At 45.9% G+C, this 27,218-nt stretch overlaps 1 protein-coding gene across 2 annotated transcripts in view; it reads right to left on the bottom strand.

Moving 5' to 3' along the window:
* Positions 1–68: 68 nt before the first annotated feature.
* The window catches only part of ZNF827 (zinc finger protein 827), a 168,745-nt gene continuing 141,595 nt past the window's right edge, over positions 69–27,218 (bottom strand). Inside the window, exons 9-15 of one of the 2 annotated variants that reach the window (XM_077755912.1) lie at positions 17,202–17,339; positions 15,614–15,785; positions 14,160–14,326; positions 5,787–5,978; positions 5,248–5,425; positions 3,727–3,736; positions 69–1,819 (exon numbers count right to left, since the gene is read on the bottom strand). In XM_077755912.1, the coding sequence (XP_077612038.1) occupies positions 1,010–1,819; positions 3,727–3,736; positions 5,248–5,425; positions 5,787–5,978; positions 14,160–14,326; positions 15,614–15,785; positions 17,202–17,339 (1,667 nt within the window). In that variant the 3' untranslated portion in view covers positions 69–1,009. Of the gene's footprint in view, positions 1,820–3,726; positions 3,737–4,278; positions 4,867–5,247; positions 5,426–5,786; positions 5,979–14,159; positions 14,327–15,613; positions 15,786–17,201; positions 17,340–27,218 lie in introns of those variants that run through there. The other variant, XM_077755911.1, reaches the window with a different exon arrangement.

Genomic DNA, 27,218 nt, shown 5'->3' with positions numbered 1-27,218 from the left:
CTAGGTTGGATTTATCAACCATAAAATTTTTCATTCATACAGTTTTTTTTTCCTGGAAATAAATGGTAACCACTGAAATAATACATCATATATATATATATAATCATATATATATATATATATAATCTGCCCTTTAAAAAATGATGCACAGTGTGTGTGCACCATACACATTGTATATGTATGGACACACACACACACACACACACACACACAAAACACACTTAAGTTTTGTGATATTGGCTGCAGTGCTGCGAGATATTTCTTCCAGAGTGTTCTCTATGTTCTCACATCTTCATAACCAAGAAGATCTGAGCACAAGGTCTCTGGCACTCTGTCGGAAATCTCAAGTGGCACTGTGGGTGTCTACCAGTCCTTCATCGACTAAGCACCAGGCCCTACCACTCTGTAGCCATAAAATAGAGAGGGAAAGGTGACGAAGGAGCTTGGGGAGAGACTGTAATGGATGAACAACCCAGGAGGGAAAAGAATGTTCATCGCTGTTAAAGAAGCCAGTACAAAGAAATGTGCAATAGCAATGTCATGGCACACGACACACGGCTTTCTCTTTCAGAATCCACAGCACCCACACACCCCATTCACCCAACAGAAAACAAAATGCACCAGTATATAAGCTTACAAGTGCTGATTGCTATTAAGGACACTCTCTTTAGGGTTTAACAAGACAAAATTCCTTTCAGATAAAAGTACGGAGAAGGGGCTGAGGGAGTGGGTGGCTGGGGAGGCATGCCTCTGAAGGTAGAAGTATGCAGTAGGTCACCTCTCTGAAGATTGGATAAAGCAGCTTTCAGGTCAATGCAATAGGTATACACACAGAGCCAATTCTCTATTCCTTACTAAAGATATACAGTACACGTGGTTCAGACCCAGGCGGGGGTCTGTAGGTTTTGCAGCAACATACACCTGCTGGGGTTGTGTTTAAGTTTTGTGGGTTTTTGTTTTTTGTTTTGTGTCTCTGTCTCTTTGTTTTTGGTACAGAACATGGCTGTCCTTAGACAGTCTCTGCTCTTTCTCTTAGTCCGAGATAGGCGAGGAAGGAGTGTTTGGGTGAGGGGATGCTGGGAGGCGCAGTCTGAGGTCGGGGAGGGTGGAATGTGAGATCCAAGTGGTTCTTGGGGTATAACATTGTCAAGGGAATGAGATGGGCAAAATCCGAGTTCCGGTACTTGTCAAAGCGCAAAGGGGAGCCGTTGAAGGCCAAAGCCTTGAGTGCCAGGTTGGGCTCTGAGCTGCTGCCGTGGGCAGCCGACAGGGCCACGGTCTGCAGAGCCTGGGAGGCGGACATGACCGACAGGGGAGACAAGAGATTCCGGGAGCTCCCGACGACCAGGAGCGGGGCCCCGGGGCCGGCTGGTTCCTTGGGGGCCGGACACAGGCCCTTCTTGTCCTCCTCGGGGCAGTCCCCACTCTGGTGCTTCTTGACGTGGCGGCTGAAGACGAAGGGGTGTGTGGTCTTGAAGAGGCACTCTTCGCAGCTGAAGGTCTGGCGTGGGGCGTGTTTCAGCTTCTTGTGCAGGTTGAGATTGTCCTTGCGCTTGCAGCTGTAGCTGCACTGGTCACAGTGGAAGGGCCGCTCCCCGGTGTGGACGCGCACGTGCTCGATGAGCTTGTTGGCGGTCTTGGACAGGTAGCCGCACTGGTCGCACTTGTAGTGGTTGCCGAGGCGATGCTCCCGGGTGTGCGTCTCCAGCTCCAGCTGGTTGGCCTTCACCGTCTGGCAGATCCGGCACTTATACTCCATCTTGTAGTGGGTCTTGAGGTGGCACTCCATGGCGGCGGGGCGGTTGGTGGAANGCCCAGCCTCCCCTCACGCCCCCCTCCAAACTCTGAGGCCTGGCCTGCCCCTGCCCAGCCCAGCCCTGCCGCCTCTCCGGGGGTAAGATGACCCGCTTGGCTCTCTCTGCGGACAGAGCCGTCCCCGCTAAGGAGCCGCTCTGGCAAGGAACCCTCGGCCTACTGTGGGTCTCCTGGCTGGACGGGTGAGCACCAGCCCGCAGGAAGGGGAGCAGAGGAAGTGCGAGGAATAAATAAGCGGTCGCTCCCCTCCATCCTCCCCGCCCGTCCCCTGGGAGCCCTCCCCGCCTCCCACCAGACATAGCAGAGGTCTAAACCTCATGACCGCCCCTCGAGATGGGAGCAACACAAAGAATCGACTTTTCATGCACCACACCAAGCACACGCAGAAAGGCTAAGAGTTTTGAAGAACAGCTTATAGGGGGAGAGCTACCTCCAGCAAACAGAAAGTCGTAGGGGTCAGAGTCGTGCTTATTAAAAGGGTTGTTAGGATGAGAAGGCCTGTGTGTGTGTCTCTGTGTGAGTGTGTGTGTATATACATAGATCTGTACTCCTAAGTCCTGTCTCCTACAGCCCTGGTTCTCCATCAGGGCAGGCAGATGAGGACCAGGATGGGGCACAGGAGAGGGAGGCCCACCCACCAGCCCATCGCTAATGAGGGATAAGGAGGGAGGGAGGCGACTGCTATCTGGAGTTCGAAGAGATTACGAGAACATTATCACATCGTGGAAATAGTAGTAATCCAACTGGATCATAAATTCTCGGTGGGCAGGACCATATCTTACATTTCTTCTGCGTTCTCTGCAGTGCTCGGTAAGGCACTCAGCACACTGTAGGCACTGGTTCATTACCGGACTGGTCCCTACACATAATTTTGGCAGATTCTGGTCCCAGCTCCGTCACCTTATCGGGCTATAGCTGGATGTGCCCTGGGACCAAGCCTGGGCCTCTCCGTGGCTCAGTTTCTCCATCCTAGACAGTGAGGCTATGCCACCCCCAAGCCTCCTGGCTGTGCAGAGGGGCTAGGAGGAGCAGTGAGGGCATGTTTACAAATTCTGCTGAGCTTCTCTTTCGGAAGCCGCAAGGCTCACGGTGGTGGCTGATATGATAGCTGTAGCGTGTTTGCTCTCTTTACAAAAAGAATGCGAATGCAAAAGTGGCTGCCTCAGCTGTTGCTGGGCACCCGTGGGGCAGGGCCCAGGCGTGATCTGTCCCCTGAGGGTTTGGAGAGGTGTTCAGCAGAGCCCAACACAACCAAGTGCACCGTGCACTGCTCCTCAGCGCCAAGCTCGCCGTTAGCCTTTGAACCTCAGCTCACAGAAGAGTGCACACGAGAGAAATATAAAGCCCATTCCCAGGTCAGGTGCACACACAACCCCTACGCCAAGCTGGGCCTTACCTAGAGGAGTCTGAAACTCACCACTGTCCTGAGCTACGGCAAAAGAAAAATAATAGTATAATCTTATTTGATCTGCATTATGAACAGGATATAGAGTACAAGCAGTTCCATCACAGAAAAGCAACTTAGACATCGGCAGTCTGTTTCATTTTAAGGACATTTCTGTGACCCACGGCTCAATCTTTCTTTCGCTGCTCAGGCAAAGTGCTAAGGGTTTTCCGTGCTCCCGTTATTTATCATAAAGACACTCTCTCAGGCAAATTAATTCTCTGATATGGCAAAGGGAAAACAAAACAAAACAAAACAAAGACTCACTGTATAGCCAGAAGGCATTATCAATTTTTTCAAAGTATTCTTCTACTTGGTCATCCTAGAACATAAACTATTACACAGGGGACCGTTAGCACCACACCGGAAGTGTCTGTACCGGCAAAAGCATCAGCATTCACTGTGCATTCTCCCCAAAGGGTTGGAGGCTCGGGACTCTGGAGGTCCCCAAGGAAAGGCTACCTGACAAAGCCACAACTGGCAGGGGCCGCAGAGATAATGGGTGTGACTGGGCTCCTGGGAAGGGCAATGAGTGCTAGTCCAGCCACGGAAATACCTTGCTTTTTTTTTTTTTTTTATAAATAAGAATAAACAAGTATTTAGAAAGGGAACAGTGGGAACAAACCAAATCAAATTCCCAAGTAAGCTCTTGCTGGGCATTTCCCATTTACTGGTTGTCTTGAATTCTAATCTCCCCTCCCCCATCCTTGTAAACATCTCCTCCCCCTCCCACTTAAGTGCCCCAAGAGTGAAACAAAATGGAATTGGACAGTAGGCGCTGCTCCCTGGCTCCTCTGTTTCGGGCGGTGTTTGAGGAGGGTGCCTCTGACCAGGCAGGAGCTTGGAGGAGTCAACCCTGCATGGCTCCCGACACTCGACCCCCAGGGTCCTTTTGGGTCTCTCCATCCCTCGCCCATTCAGGAGAATCATGCCGCCTCTCTGGCAATTCGTGAGTTTCAAAGATAAACACGGTTAAAACAAGAGGGTCTTTTTTTTTTTCTTGTGTCAAGTAAAATATAAGTTTTCATTCTTTTAATTACATGGTTATTTCAGCTAAACATGAATAATTATGCCTTGAAACCTGTGTGTCTTTCTGTACTCAACGACATATGCTTCTTTCTCTACTAGGTCAGGAGCGCCATGTGAACAGGGGCTGATTTCAGAATCACTGGGAAGATTAAATTCTGGTAGTGCTAGGACATACATTTCCTGAGGGTGGAAATCACATTTTATTCCTTGTTTGCCCTTCAGCACCTATTATCAAGCCAGACACACCGTGCGTTTGATAATAACTGATGGGTCTCACTTCAGACCAGAGGGCTTCTTGCAAATATTGGTTAATGATGATGCTTGTTGTCTAGGTCTCTGGGGACCTGTGAATAACGTGTGACTGGAAACGTCAGATCTCATGAAGGCTAGCCAGGGAGATCCCAATCCCGGTTCCTGGGAAGGCACAAGGCACGTCTGCAGGAAGCCCCGAGGCACGTGATCTCTGCATGAAAAACACTGCCTCCTGCCTGTTCCAAAAGGCACGGATCCGATAGCTGGGGGTGGGGTGCGGATGGGGTGCTTGTAATGCCTCTTAAAAGATGTATATGGCGAATCATCTAAAAAATAGAAATGGTGAAGTGCTGTGACAGTGTAATGACCTACAGTGGGGACACGAACCCCCAAGTCCATAAAATCAAGTCTCAACGAAACTCAAGCAGTGTAGGATGGGTCTCCCCCTGCATGCTGGACTGCTCCGCTAGGTGCCCTCGCTTGCCAGGAATCCTGGGATCCTGGTGAACTGGGTGCTCCTGCTGTGTCTGCTGGGCCCCCCGGGCAACACGTCTAATCCATATCCAGCTAAAGGTGGCTGACTAACTGACCCCATGCCAAGCTCTCCCTCTCCATGACCCCCAAACCTTCGGGGAGGGGCTGGGGGAGGGATGGGGGAGGGTGTTAAATAACAACACAGTAAAAGGTTCTGTACTTGCTTTCCTTACTTGAGCCCACCGGTGGGGACAGTGTGGCATTTCTTATGCTCCAGCAGCTGTTCAGGTGTCTTCATGAACTTGTGGCACACGTCACACTCAAACATCCGGGTGATGAGGTGTATCTGCAGGTGGCGCTCAAACATGTTCTTCGTCTTGCAGACAAAGTTGCAAAACACGCATTCGAACCCTGAAAGGACGGGAGCTGGGTGTACGGGTGCATGTGGCAGAGGGACCGGAGGGCAGGAGTGGGACGGACATCCCCCCGTTTCTCCTCCCGGCCTTTCAGGCACTGCGCCCTGCATCTTGGTGGTACAAGGAGTTGAACAGACAGCTCCGCTCCGGAATCAATGCCACACGGCCCAACCACCCACCCTATATTTGGATGCCAATAAAGCCAAAAGAAATACAAGTTTTAGGTGACAGCATTATACTGTTGGCAGGTCTAACGTCTGTTTTCTGACATCAGTCCCCTCAAGGGCTTATTTGTAAGCCTGGGTCATCCTCTCAGAGTGGGAAGGACTGAGCAGGCCCACCACCTCCTCCCTTACCTTTCTCTGGCTTTTCCTCACTGTTCAGTGAGGGCTGGCTCCCAGGCACAACAGAGATGACCAGCACATTGTTCCCACTCTTGTTTTTCTGGGAGCTGTCCGAGTCATCTTTGCTGTTGGCTGAATCACTCAGAGCTGAGAGAGAGGATGAAGAGGGGCTGTTTGATTCACTGGGGGTCTTCCTGTCTTCTCCTGAAAACAAAAACAAACAACCCCCACCAAAGACAGATCTGTTATTTAGGAGATGAGAACCCTCAAATAACAGCAATTAGGGGTGGGGAAACGGGGCCTCATGGCTACATCCTCATTCAGGGAACACAAGGTGAGGCTTCTAGAACTCTCCTAGTACACCAACTGGGATCTCAGGTCCTCGTCACTGATGACACTTGTGATACTTGGGAACTCTGTCATGCTTCAAATGCATGATTTCATTTTATCTTCCCCCAAATCCAAGTGAAGCACAACTGTTATCATCCTCATTTCATAGATGAGGGAAGGGAGGCACAGTCAGGGCATCTTGGCCTAAGTCACATGCTAGGCAGTGGCAGAGCACAGATTTCAGTTGGCCCGACTCCAGGAGCCATGCTGGACTCTCCCTCAAAACCAGGAGTGAACTGGTCAGTGGGCCATTAAAATCCAGTGTCAGGAGACTAATGCTTCCATTTAAGACGAAGTGTCAGGGACTGGATTTACCATCGCTACTGAAACAATTCAAACAAAACCAGACAAAATATGTCAAATAATAGTTTTGTTTTCTTGTTTTTTTCAAACAATCGTTTTACAGCGTTGGACATCAGGCACTGAAGAATGATCCCTGAGAGACAGGAAAGAGAAGAGGGAGCCCACTTCCTGCCTTAAAAGACTTTACTCTCCAGGCTGCCATGCAGGGCTGGGGAACTGCCCGTCAGATTCACTGAAATGAGAGACAGCACTGAGGGTCTGGGGAGATCAACATGGCTAGACTTCGCAGGGCAGGGTGTAGAGAGGGGAGGTTTCGGAGAGGGGAAAGTAGCACAGAAGGGACCAAAGCACCTTGGTGAGAAAACTGCCCACAGTTGGAGAGAATAAAGCCTTGTGAAAGGATTAGAAAAAACAGTGAATGCTGTTTCCACTAGCCAGATTCAAAAAACTCATAAACCCCAGAACACTCGGTGGGAAACCAGAGAAGATCTCTTAGTAATGGGTAGTGATCAGCCCTAGGTTTACCACCGCTCCAGACCTGCCCGACATGTCACAAAGCAAGACACAAAGAAATCATGGTTTCCAAGTAATTAACTGCACCCTAAAACAAAAGCCAAGCATGTTTACAGGAATATAAAATAACCAGGACCCAACAAGGCACATCACAATGTCGGATATCTAAATAAACATTAGCAGACATGCCAAGAAACAAGAAAACACAACCTACAGTGGGGTAATCAATCAGTCAAAGCTGACCTAGAACTGACACAGTTATTAGCATTTGTAGACAAGGACATAAGGACAGTTATTGCAACTATATTCCAAATATTAAAAAAAAGTTAAACAGAGATATGAAAGATATAAAAAAAATCCAAATCAAATTTCTAGAGATGAAAATTACCATGACTGAGATGAAAATACACTGGATGGGGTTACCAGCAATTTAGACATGGCAGAAGAAAAGATTAGTGAACCTTGAAGATAATAGTAATAGAAATTATCTGCAATGAAACAGAGGGAGAAAAGAATCATAAAAATGAAGAGACCATTAGTGAATTGTGGGATGCCTTCAGGTGGCGTAATGTAAGTTTAACTGGAGTCCCTGATTGGGTGGAAAAGGCAGAAAAATTTGAAAAGGTCAATGCTTTTCCAAATTTGAGGAAAACCACAAACCCACAGATCCAAGAAACAAAATGAACCCTATGCATAAGAAAGCTGAAGAAGTCAGGGAACGGGGGTGGCTCAGTTGGTTAAGTGTCCAACTCTTGACTCGATTTCAGTTCAGGTCAGGATCCCAGGGTTTCGGGTTTGTCTTGTGTTGAGCTCCACACTGGGTGAGGAGCCTGCGTGGGATTCCCTCTCTCCCTTCTTCTCCTGCTCACACGTGCACCTCTCTCTCTCAAAAAAAAAAAAAAAAAGAAAGAAAGAAAGATGAAGAAATCTATATCAAGGACTATCATAATTCCATTGCTCAACTAGTGATAAAGAAAAAATCCTACAGGCAGCCTGAGGAAGAAGGATGCATGATGCACAGAGGAACAAAAATAAGGACGACAGCAGATTTCTCACTGGAGACAATGCAAGTGAGAAGTAGTGGAGAACCATCTTTAAAGTGCTGGAAAGGAACAACTGTCAATCTGAGATCTTGTACTCTGTGAAACTAGATTTCAAAAATGAAACTTCCCTCCCCACCCCAAAAGCAGAAAGAATTCATCACCAGCGGACCAGAATTACAAAAAATGTTGAAAGAAATTCTTCAGGCAGAAGCAAAATGACACCAACTGTAAAAATGGATCTACACAAAGGAATGAGGAACGCGGGAAATGGCAACTACATGGGTAAATACATGAGTGTTTCTTATTTAAACTGCTTTAAAAGATCATAAAAGTCATTTTGTTAAAGATAATAATACAGTAGAGGATCATAACATATATGAGTAAATGTACGACAGCAATAGCATAAAGGCTAGGAGAGGGGACAGAGGAGTACGTCATTGTGAGGCTCTTACACTACAGGTAAAATGGTTTATCACTTGAACATGTACTGTAATAAATCAACAATGTACATTATAAACCCCCAAATAACTGGAGGGCTCTACACGGTTCATGGTTTAGGAGACTGGATATTGTTAAGATGTCAATTCTCCGCCCCCCAAAATCAAAGCAACCCCATCATTTTAGGTTAAGGTGGGTAAGATAGGGAGACTGCTTCAGTTCCCTCTAAATCAGTTAGTTAAGTAATTTAGTGATTGCAAATTCTAGAAATGAACTTTCTTTATTAGGAGATTAAAAGATAAGTCATATATTGTATATAGGCATAAAAAGCCCAGAAGTAAACAAAGGTATAATGGTGGTCACAGCTAGCGTGTGAAGTTATTAGTGTTACGTTTATTTTCTTTTACTTGGTTTTCAAAATTTTCTAGAACGCCATAAATTACTTGTCCAATTAAAAACAGGTTTTAAAAAGAGGAAGGAAAAAATATTTAGCCTCCTACAGTATTTCCAAGTCTTGTTCCTGGCAGAACTGTACTTGGTTCTTGGACAGACACGACGTGACCTCATTCACTGACCCCCAGGGAGGGATGGAATATGCCTTGAAAGTGTAGACCTCCTTTGGTACAAGGAAGGTATGTGAAAACCAGCACTGGCATTGGCGGTCTCTTCTCTAAATATTTGACCTAGGTTTATTCACATTTTGTAGACCAACAGAGTATTTTCAGTGGGGGCCCTAAGTCTATTGCTTCAACAAATCCATCCTCTAAGATGGATCTCATCCACAGAATACTGCAAGTGATTATTTTAGATTAGGTTTTAGAATGAAAACATACGATTTTAATTACCATCTTTAACAACAGCTTCAAGTACCTTCTGGCTTAAGGCAGTGGGGAGAGCTGCCTGATTAATCACTGTGTAAATAACACAGGTATCATGACAGCCAGTCTGCGTTTTGAGAATCGCCCGGGGAAATAGCCCAGCCTGCTCGACTTGTAATCCCTACCCCACACCAATTCTTCTGCTCTCCGTCCTCATCTCCCTTTGCTCTGTCTGTAGGGAGTGAGCCGGGGTGTCCTTGTCAACTCAGTCCAAGGCTCGCTGTGATCCGAGGGGTCACTTACTTTCAGCAACACAAAGATGCTTTTTTTTTTTCTTTTAAAGTTTATTTATTTCGAGACAGAGAGAGAGTGTGAGCAGGGAAGGGGCAGAGAGAGAGGAAGAGAGAAAAAATCCCAAGCAGGGTCCATACTGTCAGTGCAGAGCCCTATGTGGGGCTTGATTTCATGAACCATGAGATCATGACCCGAGCTGAAATCGAGAGTTGGATGCTTAACTGACGGAGCCACCTGGGTGCTCCCAGCTCAATGATTCTTGGTGAAGGATTCTGGGCACAGGCAACACAACCTCATATATGAGGATAGCCAGGTAAAGAGAACTTAAAAAAACAACAACTCAGTATTCTTGGGGCGCCTGGGTGGCTCCGTCGTTAAGCATCTGACTTCAGTTCAGGTCATGATCTCATGGTTTGTAGGTTCGAGCCCTGTGTCAGGCTCTGTGCTGACAACTTGGAGCCTGGGTATTCTGTGTCTCCATCTCTCTCTGCCCCACCCCTGCTCACCCTCTGTCTCTCAAAAATGAATAAATGTTAAAAGGTTTTGTTTTAAATAAAAATTTTTTTAAAAACCTCAGTATTTCATAATCTAAAATGACACAAAATGATAAACTGAGACCATAAAAATTACCAATTGTCTTGCTGCCTCAATATAAACACTATTTTTGACATCTGTTTTTTTTAGAAGTATGCATATCTATTTTAAAATTGTTGTTGTCGGTTGCATAGTAGTTAAGAATAAGGACTTTAGATCCAGAATATCTGAGTTTGAATGCCACCTGTCTTACTTAATAGCTGAAAGACTTATGAAAAGGTATTCAACTTAGTGCCTCAATGATCCCATCTTAAAAATGGGGGCCATACTGGCAGCCTCATATGTGTGTTGTGAGGGTTATATGGGTTTTTATATATAAAGCACTAAGAACAATGCCTGGCTCATTGCAAGCATTATAGGAAAATGTATTATTATTATAAAATATATAATATTTATAAATAATACTAACAACAATAATTTAGCCCTTTGTATTTTCTCATGCTGTTTTATATACCTGGCACATAGTTGGCTCTCAAAAAATATATGAAAATAATTATGATGAATTAATGGTTTTAAATGATAGTATTATATCCTTGGAGTAGACTTATCCTACATTACTTATTTCCTTAAAATTAAATTTTAAGTGAAAATTAATATTCCACTGGTTGATTTTCTTTCCCCTATAGATAGACTCCCAGAAGAAGGATTACTGATCTGCAGGCATTTTCCAACCCCTTGGTCTACACTACCAATCAGTTTTGAAAAGTTCTCCCACTCTGTAGGGTCACGGCCATAAGAATAGCAGCAGCATCTGACCATCGTGGGTGGCCCTGTAAAACATGCTCTTCACGTGACAGGCGAAACATCAGCCACTCCGGAGTTTTAACTGATGGCTTGGGAGATTCCTTATGTTGAGTGCTTAGCTTACATCTTTCATTGTGTATGGACTGTTTGTGTCCTTTGTCAATTCTTCACTTAGAGACCTAAAGTGTTTCTTACCAGTTTATATGAATTCTCTGTGTGGTAAATATATTAGCCTCTGTCATTTTTACACACACATTTTTTCAGACTGGTTTTTGTGTTTTGTTTCCCATTTTTTCCCTCTTTTATGGCAAACAGAAGAAGATATTTTTATGCGTCAAATCTCTTGATTCTTTTCCTTTGCCATTTCTTGTATCACTTAAGCTTTCACAAATCCTTCTCACTCTGGAAGTTTGATAAACATTCTACTTCCTTCAAGCTTTTCTAGGGCTGATTTGTTAAGGGGGATTGTGTAAGTCATCTGGTATTTATTTTGGTGTTGGTGTGAGGGTAAAGTATGGTTGGTGGTGTTTTCCAAAGAGCTATTCAGATTCCTCGATGCTGTTACTGCAACATTTAAAAACTGCAGCAAAATTTGCATTGACGAAATCAGAAGCAACCGCAGGGAATATTCTTCCCTTGCAGAGATCACAACTTCATTTCTGTAATGAGAAAGCATTGTGGATTTCCTAGCATACTGAAATAAAAGGTGTCCATTCCTAGGACAGGTAAATCAAATCAGAGAACAAGGTTCACAAAATTAGAGTCTTGTACCTATTGGACATCTCCTGTATATTCAAAAAGTCAAGGAATGGATGAAGGCCCAGAAAAGTTGAGTGAGTTCCTACATTGCAGTGCTATTTATGGTAATGTAACATGGGGTCCAGAACCAGGGTCTAGAATTCAAAATGTGTTTTCCTCCATCCCAGGTAACTGCTTCCCCATGGATTATATGCATAAGTCAGTAGACTCTCAGGGTTGGGTAAGGGGCGTGTTTGAATATTAGCATACACAAATGTGTGTAGATGTGCCTAGGCACATATACTCATTCATTCACCAGATGAATGCTTATTCCTCATTTCCACTGTGCAAGCACTGGTCTAGGTGCTTGAGGGACAGCAGCAACTTAGATAAGGTTCCTATTCTCAGGAATATATAACACGTATTACATAGCATATATGCTGTTTTATATCATAACATTGTAATTACACAGTTTATTAATTTGCAGACGTGGATCAATATATCTTGGGTCAAACCCAAACACTTCAAAACAGCAACTAGATGTAAGAAACCCTCACCATGGAACCATTAGCTTATAAAAAGGGTCAGCAAACTATAGCCCTTTGGCCAGATATAGCCTCCTGTTTTTGTATATAAAGTTTTATTGGAACTCCGCCAGGCCCGCTCATTTGTGTATCGTCTTGGCTACTTTCAGATTCCAATGGCAGAGCTGAATGTTGTGACAGAAACTGTATGGCCTGAAACCCTAAAATATTCACTATTTGGCCCTTTAAAAAAAGAAAACTTTCCCTGGCTAAAAAACACAATAAAATAGGTTATAACCTTCTTCCTTAGTAGCAGCAGTGTTAACTGCTTCTACAGTATTAAAAAAGCAACTTCTTTAATGCATTTCATTCTGGCTCTCTGTGCTAACAAACAAGAATATTCTTTCCAGGTAGACAGGAGCTTTCCCACCTCAGAGGGAACAAGATCTCTGTGTTCCCTGTGGCAATGAGTGTGTTTGCACTGGTTACCTGTGAATGTCAAGTTTCCACCAATGACAATTAAGTGATTCTAAATCCAAGGGCTTTCCGCCATTATGGTTTCTATGGTTTCCTTGAGGTGGGGTAGTGGCAGAGGGGGTTGTGGCCTGGGGAGGGAGGAGGAAAGTTCTGGGCTGGGTTTAGGCATACTTGGGGTGGAGAGGGCTAGAAGAATGGGAAAGTAACAGAAAATGGGGGAAAAATATATGAAAACCCAGTGGAAATGGAAAAGAAGTTGGCCTCTCCCTCCACTGGCATTCCAGAAATGCTGAATTTGTCTTTGACGTGGGCTTCCCAGCTCACCTGCTGCCCATGGTGCTAATGTGGTTACAGCCGGACAACCAACTGTAAGATTGGCACCTTCTCACCTGGCTCTCTGCAGACCTCCACGTCACGGCTGCTCAACTTATGATAAAAGCAAGCTTTTATTGCTGTTGGCACCATGGAACCAAAGCGGCCAGTAAAGCACAGAGAGATCCTTCTCGGCCGAGCACGTCGTCGGCACAAATGGCAGGGAACTTCCCCTTCTCAAATCCTTCACGTGCCAACGATGTGAGGGACTGACCCGACACCCAGGGCTGGCAAGTCGCAACATCAGCTCATGATTTGTAAGCACCGCAAAATGCTGGGGTGCTTCTTCCTCATTCTCAGTGACTCTGTGCTGGTGTCATTTGTAACCATCACTTGTGAGAGGATAATTGCACGGTGAATTCAAAATGTTAACATCATTAAGAATGCCAAGAGCCTTACACGGAGGCCGAACACTGGCAACACCTTGGCCACGGCCTGGAGAGCGATCAGGTTGTTTTGGGAGAATCTGGTTGTCCTCCCTCAGCCCCCACCCCGCCCTGAGCAGACCTGACCTGCGTCATTATGGAGTGTCAGGGCCGCAGGTTCACAGGAGAGGAGCAGAGCCTATAAAAGTATGTGCGCGCAGTGTCCTGGCACAGAGAAACACAGAGGTTCAAACCACTGCCAAGTGTTGCTTGGGCTACAGCAGTGATTCGGAGAATGGGCTAGAATGGAAACTGGTCTGGCCCAAGCTTCTGGAGTCATTCCTAGTTGTTGACTTCGGACAGAATGCCTCACCTCTGCAAAGCCTCAGTTTCTCCACCCGTATCGCATGAGAACAGTAGCACTGGCCTCAGAGGCTTACATGAGATCCAACACGGGAAGACAAGGGAGGGGCATCATGAGGGCCTGATGGCTGCTACCTAGGATGATGACACCCGGGAGAGGGCAAGCCAAGGGCACAGCACCTCACAACTGCATCTGAACTTGTGGGTCTTTCAGATCAGCGAGGCACAAGCTGTGCCAGGTGATGACATGGTGGCTACAGGGAAAGGTGGCTCTGCGACCCTGGGCAGGTCCTCCCTCCTGAGGAAGGAAGTGTCAGTGCTGCGTGGTGATGAGGATGCTTCTGCCAGGCGGGCATGCGTGCTGGTAGGTTGGGAGACAGAGGAGAGAAGGACCGACGGTGATGGTCACCTGTGTGCTTGGTGCCAATGTGAGCCTTTATCTCTGCTTCCTCCATGGTGACAAAGTCACAGGCGGTGCAGCAGATGGAAAACATCCATTGCTCCTTGTCCACGTGGAGTGACATGTGGCTGACAAACTGGACATTGAGCTCGGTCTCAAATCCACACACGTGACAGCTATATGAGGGGATGAAAAAAAGAAAGGGAGAGAGGAGAGTGATACTGTGTGGTGCACTCAGAAAACTGGGCCTGGACACATGCTTTTTCCTCCCACCAAAAGGTTTTGCATTAGGAAATTCTGCTTGGGGTGCCTGGGTGGCTCAGTAGGTTCAGCGTCTGACTTCAGCTCAGGTCATGATCTCACAGTTCATGGCTTTGAGCCCCGTGTCCGGCTCTGTGCTGACAGCTCGGAGCCTGGAGCCTGCTTCAGATTCTGTGTCTCTCTCTCTTTCTGCACCTCCCCCACTCACACTCTCTGTCTCTCTCTCAAAAATAAATAAACATTACAAAAAAGAAAATTCTTCTGCTTTCTGGGATGCCTCTGAAGTGGTCACTGTGCCAAATGGATTAAGTGTCAGCTTAATGTGACAATCCCATACATGCTATCATGATGCTGAATAATCATACAGTTAATTAAAAACTACAGGTTCCAGATGCCGCACATCACCTTACTGATTCCTCTGGGCAGAGAGATGAGGTGCAGCCTTGCCAAGATACTAGCGGTGCTGATACACTGATAAATTCAGAGCACCCCGCATATCTAGTGAGCCTCTCTCTGGCTCTGGAAACCTTCCGTGTAGGAAGGAAGGCACGTGCAGGTCACCAGATAGCACTGCAAGCAGGAGCAAGTCCTGTCTGTGACAACTGCCGATAGCAGTCACTGTCCACGGAGATATCTTGTGCAAAAACAAGTGTCCACCAATCTGTACTGCCTTCATCTTGGGCACGATTCTGAGACTTGGGATTTGACCGCAACCAAACCAAATATTGGTTCATGGTCAAATATGGAAGGGAAGCCTACAGTTCCAGGTACTGAAGACAATACAACCAGGGGAAAACATGCAGTGCTTTCAGGGCTCTTTCCTCAGACTTCTCGGATTTATTTTTCCTTCTCCTTAGGACAATTCTCAGGAAGCAGCAAGGTGCTCAGTTACAAAGGTTGGGAGCTTTCCAGCTGCACAAATCGAGAAGCTAATAATCCCCGGAGCCGGTCACTCCCTGGAGCTCCACCCCAGAGAGCCATGTCCAAGACCATTTCCCTTTCAATTAATTCTACCAGGGCCATCCAAGCCAAGAGAGGAGTCAGCGTGGCTGCTGGGTCCAGTCTGAGCAAAGCAAGTATTAAAACAAAGGTTAGCACGATGACTGAGAAGAGGTACCTCATCACGTATGCCCCAGCGCCCGGCAAGGAGTGTTCTGGAAAGCTGGGGAAGGCTGGGCTCATGGGTTCCACTCACAGCTCACCTGTAATAATACGGGTGCTTCTTCCCATCACTGCCTTCAGAGGTGACGGCGCTGACAATGTCCTCAGTGTCCGTACTCACCAGCTTCACCGAATGGACGGTCAGGTGCTGGTTCAGGTTTGCACGGCACTTAGCAGCATAGGGGCACAAGTGGCATTTGTATTTTCTTTCCTCTGGGGAGAAGGAACAGGAAAAAACCCAAATGGATCTCAAAAATGAAAACGCAACACCTTGCAAGAGGCCACTTGAAGCTGTCATGGCAAGGAAGGTTCAAATCTCATTTCCAATGGGGACAAAGGGAACACCTTGGAATTATAAATATCTAAAAGTCTTCATCCGGGAGGTCACTGCTGTATTAGTACTGAGATTGAAGAAAGTCCCAGGGTGGCCAGACCATCTGCTTTACCTTAGACACCCACAGGTCCCTCTTCCAGACCGGGGGCTGGGGGGGGGGGGCGCACAGGAGCTAAAATAACATGTGTGTGTGCACCTCCCATGTGTCAGCTGAAGGTGGTGGGTGCTTAGCTGGGGAAACGGGAGTGGAACACAGCACCCCTGGGACTGATGTAAGAGAAGCCCCATCATTTCCCCTAAGCTTAGGCCTGGGTCAGCCATGAAATTAAAAACTCATGAAATTAAAGGGGGAAAAGTGACTGGGGTGAAATAATATGATGGCAGATGTTCATTTTACATAAATAGAATTAAAAGTTGCCATTAATTTCTTAATGAAAACCCTCTCCTAAAACTGACAACGTTTCAGGGCTTTCCAGAGTGGCATTCTGAATTCATTTGATTAATCAAGCAGATTATAGTAAAGGAGCAGGTTTGCTTTCATTGTGCAGATACAGGGAATGGACGGTAGTAGAAAAAAAGCAAAAAGCAACCTCATTTTCCATCCTTGCTTCTTATTTTGTCTCACTGGGCCTGCCTTTAAAAAATACCTGTCTTACCCCACTTCACAGCAAGGAACGAGGAAAAATGTTTTTCTCCAACCAGATGTAAGCCACCATCATTGTGACTGTAGATGGTCCCCCACATCTGTCGTGCTGGGATAGGGGAGGGTCGCGGCCGTAAAGATAAAATACAGTCCTTCCTTCTGGGGGAGAAGGAACTTATTCTTGCTGAACTGATTATGTTACTATTTATTCCTCCTTTATCCTTTCTTAATCTGGTTGCCATCCCTTCTGCAACGTGCAGAACCAACATTTCTCCACTATTATGTGAAGGTAAAGACACGCTGCTCCGTTCCCTGCCGCTCCCACTTTCCACCATAAGATGGAGCCAGGAACATGGGGGGCAGCCCCCATTGCCTGAGCCCTCAAGATGAGAGCAACGCATTTCTCAGAATTCAGAAATCTCACCTGGATACACCTGCAGGTGTATCTTTTCTCATCAAGCCTACTTTCAACCCAACTAAAAACCCTTTCCAGGGCCTTCTTTGAACGTGCCAGCTAAAATGGTTTGAAGGGTCAGGATAAAACATTTCCACCACTTCCTGTTAAAACTGTCTTAGGCCAAGTCAGCTTCTTGCCAGTAGACAGGCTGGTGATCCAGAGTGCAGACAGCCCAGGAGGGGGGTCCTGACTCACCTGTGTGCAGCGAGAGATGTCGGGACAACGTCTGCTGCCGGCCAAACACTTTCCCACACACATCACAGGGAAAAAGCTGGTCATTGAATTTCCAGGATGGCAATCCGTTTCCTGCCTCTAGTACTATCTTTTCTGTTTCTGGGCCAAAAGAGCAAAGCATCATGAGGGATAGACAAGGCATCATGAACAAATTGCATTTTAGTCGATATCCATCAGGACGTTAGCAGAGGATTCCTTCTGAACAACGTGGCTGGTAACCGCCGAGAAGTCCAAGTTAACCTCTGGTCTTCATGCTCACTTCCTGTTTCTAAGAAGGCTATTCTGGAAAGTTATGGGAAATGGATGCCACTTCTAGTCAAGTCTCCAGTGTTTTCCCTCTCTATCACTAAAGGTCAGCCAACCAGACCTTCCAGGGGGTTGAGAGTATGGTTTAGCACTGTGCCCAGTATACAGTCAGTACTCAATATTCGCTGAATGGCTAGTTGAGTTGCATGTCAGAACTCCAGACATGTACACTCTTGCCACAAGACAGTAAATAAAGAATCTCAGGTTCTTTTTTCAAAATTTTTTAATGTTGATTTATTTTTGATAGAGAGACAGAGAGAGAGAGAGAGGCAGAGCATGAGCAGGGGAGGGGCAAAGTGAGAGGGAGACACAGAATCCGAAGCAGGCTCCAGGCTCTGAGCTGTCAGCACAGAGCCCGACGCAGGGCTTAAACTCACAAACCGTGAGATCATAATCTGAGCTGAAGTCAGACAGCTAACCAACTGAGCCACCCAGGCACCCCATAAAGAATCTCAGATTCTGATGTGAAAACAAATGGTTGGATCCCTTGAAAGGATGTACACTGCCCTTTACGAAGAAAGTTTTGCCTGGGTCCTGGGTTGTGCAAAGGCCTTCATGAGGAACTTAATGTTTCATGGGCTCAGTGGTGGCAACTGTATACTATTTGGTCTGAATATCTGTGTCACCCCCACCCCCAATTCAAACGTTGGGACCCTAGGACCCAAGGTGATGGTATTAGGAGGTAGTGCCCCTGGGAGTGGACTGGGTCATTAGGGTGGAGTCTCAGGAATGGGATTAGTGCTCTTATAACAGAGACCTCAGATAACTCTCTCTCCCCTTTCGCCTTGTGAAGCCACAGAACAAAGTGGGCGGTCTGGGCCCTTACTCGGCCATGCTGGCACCTGATTTCAGACTTCTGGACTGCGGAAGTGTGAACAGTATACTCCTGTTGTTATTATAAGCTAGGATGCCTGTGGGATTTTGTTCACATAAAATACCCGAAGGCAGTAATGCACAACCAGCATTTCCCCAAAGATCTCATCCTATTAGGAAAAATGGTGAGAGACACCGGTTATCCGCACATACTTCACAGTCACGACTGAGATGTGTGGACACTAATACATCCTCTGGTCCTCTTAAAAAGGTTTCACTTCCGCATCATCATCCCTAGGAGTACGTCTGATTTTCTCCTCCACATTTCCTCTCTCTGAACTGTAACGGTTTGTACAAGCATTACTTCCACAGTAACATAAGAAGCCAGGTGACAGAATATGAAAGAGTGAAGTGGACATGTCGAGAGTGCTTTTCTTAGGCCTCACTCCGAAGAACTAGACAGTTTACGGAGCTGATATCTTGTCCGCTACCTTAGTAAATTATCGTGAATCTTTTTAAAGCCTACTGAGTATTACTTTATAGAACTGGATACCAAGCGGTGATAATTAAATGGTGGAAAGAACTTTTTCATAAGATCTGTGCAGATGAAAGTGCTCAGACCACCGGACAGAGGGACGTCGGAAGAAAGGACTTCATTTCACACAATTTAGTTACAACCGCTTCCCAAATATAGGCTTCCAGCTGTATTTGGGTGAGTCGGCAAAATCAGTTTTCATTTGAATGCAGATTTGCCAGATAGTGGAACCCAAGGAAAAGAAGAAACAGGAGAGAGTGTGTGTCTGGGGGAGGGGTGGGGGGTGATGGTGGGATCACAGTCACGTTTGCTCTGAGGCACCGGCCAGCAATCCCAACATTGATAAGGCACATTTATTGATCTATCTGTGTTTGCTAAAACACAGTGCTTTGGGCCTCAGGGAGAGCAGCGAGTCTTATTAAAGCAGGAAGGTGCGACTAAAACCCTCTGGGGGGAAGGGGAGGCATGGAGGGGGGAGGTGAAAAGGGAGTGGTGGCCACCGAGCCGTTGAGGACACGAGAACCACTCTCAGATGACTGTCCTCGAGCCCAAGCAGTGGGCGTTTCAGCCACACAGCCATGAGAGGGTATTTAAGTAGCTCCTTTTAAGTGTGTAATCAAAATGGTGCTTCGAAGGAGGGCAACAGTCATAATTACAAGAAGAGGTCAAGTCAGTACAGGGTCTTCCAATACATTCACAACAAGAATGAATTAATTGGGTCACATACCAAACAAGTGGATGCAATTAAAAATAAAGAAGTGTCTTAATAATTCTTTCAAGTATTAGTCACACACTTGAGAAGCTGAGCATCATATGAAGTCCAATATCCTCCACTGGCCTTAGAAAACTATTAAAACTATGAATACTTGCTGCAGCTAAGCAGAAAAATCACCCGCAGTCACGGTGAGACAGCCAGAGCCATCAGGAGCCGGCCGTCGTCGGGCAGCCACACCCCTGGCGCCACCATGGGGATCACCTGCTCTCCCTGCGCGCTTGCTGTCTGCTTTTATTTTATTTTATTTTACTTTGTTTTTATCGTAAGAGGTTAGTTGAAAGATAGTTTCTCCACAATGTTTTTTTAATGATTATTTATTTATTTAATTTTATTTTTTTAAAATTTTTTAATGTTTATTTATTTTTGAGAGAGACAGAGAGTGAGCAGGCGAGGGGCAGGGAGAGATGGAGACATAGAATCCAAAGCAGGCTCCAGGCTCCGAGCCTGATGTGGGGCTCGAACTCACAGACTGCGAGATCATGACCTGAGCCGAAGTCGGACGCCCAACCGACTGAGCCACCCAGGCGCCCCCAATGATTATTTATTTTTGAGAGAGAGGAGACAGAGCATGAGTAGTGGAGGGGCAGAGAAAGGAGGAGACACAGAATCTGAAGCAGGCTCCAGGCTCTGAGCTGAGCTGTCAGCACAGAGCCCAATGCGGGGCTTGAACTCAAGAACTGCAAGATCACGACCTGAGCCACCCAGGTGCTCCACTGCTGTCTGCATTTAGAGCAGCCACCCATTTTCGTTTCACAGGCAGGAACAAGGCAACCACAGGCCCTTTGCAGCTCGCCCAGGACACGACTTGGAAACCACCGCTGGGTGAGACCGGGGAGTGGAGGGCAGTGCCAAGAGGAGCACTGCTTTGACACGAGAAGCACTAAGGTGATGGGCCTGCCCCTCTCCTCCCAGAACTGCAGTGAAGCTCAAAGGGCGCTCAGCGATACCACGTTCTGCCACGTGTCCTGTGCACGGTGCCACTCAAATGCCACGTGAGAAACTGCAGAATCTTTTTTGATTCCTCCTTCCCTCCCTCGCTTTGTGCAATCCAGGCAGTCACCAGAAACTCCACGGTCTGCCTCTCTAAAGCACGACTGGCCCCCACTGCCACTGAGAGTTGCCAGCTGCGGCCCAGGCTCTCGAGGGGGCATGCCAGATCAGAGTGGCATCCTCTGTCTCTTGTTCTTGATGACCGGCCATTATCAAAAAAATACTTTAAAGTAATTAAGTTGTGAGCCTATTGATAAAGAAATTTTATAAGCCCTGATATATAGGCCTGTCCTAGCCTCTATGAATTAGCAATAGTGACTGTAAGCCTACGTTAGGGAAACCACTGTGAGGACAGCGGGCGAGAGTCGTGATTCATAGACTCAGACACCATACTCTGTCGCCCTTGTGGGACCCACTAGGCTGTCCTTGTGGTCACAGGCTACAGGCTTAATGAAAAAGATTTCATGTTCCAATTTGTGTGTGTGTGTGGATAAGCTAAGGACTGATAAATTTTTATGAAAAGGGTTTCTATTATTTGATTTAAAAAAAAAGCTTTGGAAACAAAGATCTCAAAGGTCTTTCCAGAACGCACTGCCTGAACACAGTCATCATCTCTCACCGGGACTGCTGCAAAGCCTCCGGAACAGCCTCTCTGTTCCACTGGTCCCCCTCACCGGTTCCAAAATGGTCTTTTGGAGGCACAAATCTGATCTGTCTTGTCCTGGACTGCAATGGCCCCTCCAGGCCAGACTCCTTTGTGTGCCTTCTGAAGAGCTTCCCAACCCTTGTGATCCTTCTCCAACCACCTCTCACCTTCGGCTCCCCACATCACCCCCAACCACCCAAGCACTCGGCAGAATGAGCTACTTGCCCTTTTGGAAAACTAACCAGTCCCTTTAAGCCGTCGATGCTTTTGAATCAAGTGCACCTGCACCAGAAGCTATTCCCCCATCCCAGCCCTTCTTCTGCACAGCAGTCAGGCTCATTTTCAAGCCCTATCCAGATTTCATCTCCTTGGTAAAGCCTTTCCCAATTCCCCAGGCAGAATTAGTCATTTCCTCTTCTCTGTCTCAAAGCACCTTTATGAATACTTTCATTGCACCACTTTACCTATTATATTATTTGTTTGCATATCTTCTATATTACATATATCTTTTTCACATAAAGCAGCCAGTGAGTCCAATATGCAGCAGCACTCGATAAATGCGTTCCCTGGTCTCCCTTCTCTATGAGAATATGAGTCATTAAGGGGAAGGGTTTCTACATGATTTACTTCTGTATTTGCAGCATTAGCAGTGCCTGGCACATAACCAGTGTATAGTATACATATGTTGAATATGTGAATGACTGAATCTTTTTTTTTTTTAAGGAAAGTGCATGCAAGAGTGTGGGAGTGCATGCACACACATAAGCTGGTAAAGGACAGAGAGAGAGAGAGAGACAGAGAGAGAGAGAGAGAGAGACAGAGAGATCAGACATGGGGCTTGATCTCACGAACTGTGAAATCATGACCTAAGCAGAAATCAACAGTTGGACGCTTAACTGAGTGAGCCACTCAGGCGCCCCTGAAGAATCTAAGTGAGGTGAGGAATAAATACTATTCTTATTTTATAATGGGAAAGACTGAAGCTTGGAGAGAGTTTTAGTTAATAAGGTTTATGGCCAATTCAGGGTGAAAATGAGGCCCCTTGCCTTCTGAATGTTTTGACTCATCCAAGAACTGTGACTTAAGGATTTTATCAGTGGAAACATCTACATTTCTGAGCTATTCCCCCAAAGATTTTATATCCTTACTTCCTCCCAATAACAAGCCAGATTATTCTCTTCATGATAAAGTTTCTTTCTTTTTTTTTTAATGTTTTATTTATTTTTGAGAGAGAGAGAGAGGCAGCGTGAGCAGGGGAGCATCAGAGAGAGGGAGACACAGAATCCAACGACAGGCTCCAGGCTCTGAGCCAGCTGTCAGCACCGAGCCTGACGCGGGGCTCGAACCCACAAACTGCGAGTTCATGACCTGAGCCAAAGTCGGATGCCCAACCGACTGAGCCACCCAGGTGCCCCCATGATAAAGTTTCTGGCAGACATTGCTTATCAGTTAGCTCAAAACTCATTCTCAACTTTCCTTCTCCTCTGCCTGTTTCACTATAGAGGCAGCTGGGGCAGCCACACAGGAAAGCTCCAGCCGGTGAGAATGCCCCTGCTTTCTCCATCAAAGGGACGATATGGCTGGTGTTGGTCCTCTTCTCTCTTATTCTTGGCTTGATCACAGAAGAAATGCCTGGCTTCTGGCAGCCATTTTGTGAATAAGAGGCATGAGGCTAAAATCCAACCTGCTAAGGCTAGAGGAACGGAAACGTGGGAAAAGTTGGTCTTTGATGGCATCTTCTAGTACCTGAATGACTAGCAGCAACCACCCACCTACGGACTTCTTGCTGTGTGAAGAAAATAAGCCCCTGTTTGTTTCAGCCACTATTAGTTGGGCTTTCTATTACTTATGACATTAACTCAAATCTCCTCCCTTGGTTTCCCTTGGTCTCAGTACTTTGAATGTTATGTTCTGGCCTTTGACGAACTTTATTCTAAAACTCCAGCCCCCTGTGAAGAACTCTTCATGTTCATTATCCGTAGCAACAAGTGTACAGGCAGCTGATCACACTTACACCTTAATTATCTTCTTTCATGTCTGCTAAAAATGCAAAACTTAAAAGTTTCTTTTAGATGAATAAGGAATTTCCTTGTTAAAAACTTTTTTAGTGAAGCGTAACATTTAACAGACAATTCCCTATAACCGTAACTGTTTTTAAACAGTTTGGAATATAGGTATATTGACAAAACTTCTGCGCTTCACCTTTATTCCCATATCCCTTAGCATTTGTTTGGTTGTTTTAAGTAGCTATGATTTTCTTATTCTTTTATAACAAAATACTCATCTAATGATATCTTCTTTAGCTACAGCCACAGAGGATTTCATCTCCTACAAAGCATTTTATTTCTCTTCACAGTCTTAAGCTCGGATTTCTAGGATATCCATTCATTGTTTCCACAAATTCCTGACTACTCAGTATTATCGGATCTGATGCTCTTTTCGCTACTTTCCCACCTGTGGTCTTTGCCCTGAAGGTCATTTGGGACTTTCCCTCTTCCTTAAACAGGTTTTTGTTTTATATGAAGTAAATGTGTATATGGGAACAAGCACCTTTATCTCTGTGGTGCAGCTGGGAAAACAGGACCTGAGTGAAAGGAGAGTCACTATCTTAGCAGTCCCCATCCAGGGCTCTCGGCTCTTTCCATTTACAGTGAACTGTGGTCCCTCATTCATAATGAGGAGGCCTAATGGCCGAGAGACAGTACCAAACTGTGCCTCTTATGACCTAGCGATCCAAGAAGACAGGTTTCATTTCACACACAGGTCCTGAGAAGATGAGCCCCATCAAGCGTGTCTCCAAAAATTTCCATGAAATAAATCCAGTTGGTAGAATCTGGGAGGGAGCCTGACAGACCTTCAGAACACCAGATCAAGTAGAGAATTCTTCCTTTGAATCCACCTTTCATTTCCATGAGGAAGAAACCAAGGCTAGATTCCAGGCCCTCTCCCACCCCAGGGCCCCCCACAGCGTGTACAGGGTTGAGTACCAGAATCAAGGTTTACCCATCTCGCCCCAAATCTCAGTTCAGGAGGAACCTTAAGGATCCTTTCCTTCAATGTTCTCCTCTTACTTATAAGGAAACTGAGGCCCAGAGAAATGGAGTAATTGCCCTCCGTAGCCTGGCTCCTGACTCTGGGAGAGCAGAGACCTCAGACCCACGGTCCCACACTGAAGCTCCTCCAAGCTTTGTAGGATCGGTGCCAAAGTCCACAACAAACAAGGAAGGGATTTTTCTTCCCCTCCTGTTCTTTGGCTCACAGTTTAATATTCTTGGTTATAAGTGGACATGTGCAGATTTAGCACCAATTCACAGACACCAGGATTTCTATCTGTTTTTCTTCTTGAAAGTAGCAGCCTAGAATATTTCCAGCCGCAGAGAAGTTAGAAACTGTAGTATGTCAAGTGTCAGAATAAAGAAGGAATAAGAGGAAGATGAAATAGGAAAATCCTAAAAGTCAATTCCCTCTGAGGTAAACGGGTTGTTACTGAAGAAAATTCCCTTGGACATTCCATTGACACTTGGGGAGCATTCTGGGAAAAAACAAACAACCCCCACCCCCAAGCCCCAAATCCAAAAAACAACAGGTGGAGCAAAGGAGTGGAGTTGAGTTTGCTTCTTTTCCATTTTAACATCACTTAACCCCCGAATGGCATTGGTGCATTTTGCTGTGTGAGAAACTCCTGTATCTCCTGCCAAAACAATTGTCTCAAAGAACCATCTCTCAACCTGATTTTGGCAAGAGAAATGTGGACAGGGAAGGCTTTATTTGGTTGAAGCCGTCAGCAAAAGATTGGCCAAAATGTGACCTCAACGCATAAATAAGTGTCCAGATTGACTAGCGCTGCATGAGGAGGAGGCTCGGGGCCGCCTGGATTTTCCATTATGACAGATGGTATTTTGATCATTTCTTTCTTTCATCATCATGCCTGGAGTTTCAAGGCCTACCTCAACTGAAATTCTGAAATCCTGGGCCTTTATAGTCAGTACTCCTGGATAGGTTGAAACCCATCAGGTCATTTCCAGGCAGGCCATGTGATTTTCTGGTTAGAGCCTGTCCCTATTGGCTTCATCCTTCGGTGTCATGGGCTCTGCAGAACCATGGACTTTGGTGTCAGGTTCTCTGTGTAGAACAAGCGCTGCCGTCTGTGGGCTGCTTGTGATTTAAGGGGTCAGCTGTGGTGACGGACTCTTGGGGCCTTGACATTTATGCTCTGGTGTACACGTCTATAGTCTTAATTTGTTTTTTTTTTTTTTTCTTTTTATGGATCACTTCAACTCAGGGTAACTTGGCAGGTCCTACCAGATCTATTAGGGTCCCTAGGATTACCTCTCTGCTGGTCTTGGTGTGACCAATCCTCTTTAAGGACCATTTCAAACACTGTCCCAAAGCACAGGATTTTCTGCTGATCAAGATGTCAATGCATGAACGGGTAAGACAGCAGAATATGGTGATAGTTTTAGTTACTCTGTGTCTAATTAAAAGCACGGAGTTGAGATACTTAGGCATAAGAGTTCACAGGCTCTGTCTTCTGTAGACTCCTTTCAAATTTTAATGCTTAACAAACTTAGGAGGGCCCATACACAGGCCCTGGGGAGATGAAACCCATCAAGTATTTCTCCAAAATTTTCCATGAAATAAACCCTAGTTGGTAGAATTTCGAGGGAGCTCTACCAAACTCTATTCAATAGCATATTCGATCAAGTAGAGGACTCCGATTTCTTCGAATCCAACTCTTTCATTTCCATGAGGAAGGAACCAGAGATTCCAAGGCACAGATTCCAGAACGTGTCCTCTTCCAGGGCACCCCACAACTTGTACAGGGTTGAGTACCAGAATTAAGGTTTCCCCTGTAATGAAGGCCATTCTGCCCCAAACGTTAGTTGAGGGAGAAACCTTCAGGAATCTCTCCTTCAATGTTCTCTTCTTACATATAAGGATACTGAAGCCCAAAGTACTTAAGCAATTGCCCCACAGTCTCATTCAGGCTCCTTTTGGCCTTAAGAAATCAATGCCAAAGTCTATAAAAAAGAATGGTTTGTGAAACTGGTTCTTAGTAAACATCCTGGGATTAACTCAGACAAATTTGGGTAACATTTTTTGCTTAGTGCTTGGCAACAGTTTGCCTAAACAAATCCTTACTGGTTGACTTGTAATCTGTTAAACTGGTAAAGAATCATCACTGTTTTCTAGGTGTGTGTGTGTGTGTGTGTGTGTGTGTGTGTGTGTGTTAATGCAGGTCATTTTAAGTCAACAGAAGAAAACTGGACCTTGATCCCTCTGGTAAAAGGAAATGGTTAGGACTTGGTACTCCTAATTCCACTGAGGCCAATCACATAGAACTTGAGAACTTCAGAGAACTTCTCTAAGCATCCATAGAGCATCACCGTCAGCATCTAGGCCAATTGGTGTGTGTCACCTCTAATTTAACCTTAAAAAAAGATTTGGATGTTGCTTCTACATTTTTTCCCTAGTTGTATTTCCAAGATGAGTGGGTCCACAATAAGTGCTTTTTGAATTTTTTTTTTTTTATGGTTTATTTATTTCTAGGAGAGAGAGAGACAGCGTGAGCAGGGGAGGGTCAGAGAGAGAGGGAGTCACAGACCGAAAGAGGCTCCAGGCTCTGAGCTGGCAGTCAGCACAGAGCCCGACGCGGGGCTCGAACCCACGAACCACGAGATCATGACCTAAGCGAAAGTCGGACGCTTAACCGACTAAGCCACCCAGGCGCCCCAGTGCTTTTTGAATAAACGAGACAGTCATATCACCAAGATCATGATTGTGGAACTAAATGGCAACCTCATTCTACACTGCGACATGAAAGCAACCTGACAATATTGATTCAGGAGTCACATCTAAAGGACATTGGCTGTTATCTTGTCAATTACATAGATCAGTGACCGTTTCTGTTCT

This window comes from Crocuta crocuta, unplaced genomic scaffold, assembly GCF_008692635.1.
Source record: "Crocuta crocuta isolate KB4526 unplaced genomic scaffold, BGI_CrCroc_1.0 scaffold112, whole genome shotgun sequence".
NCBI lineage: Eukaryota > Metazoa > Chordata > Mammalia > Carnivora > Hyaenidae > Crocuta > Crocuta crocuta.
The sequence above is the reverse complement of the archived record's forward strand: the minus strand, read 5'-3'. Positions and strand labels throughout refer to the sequence as shown.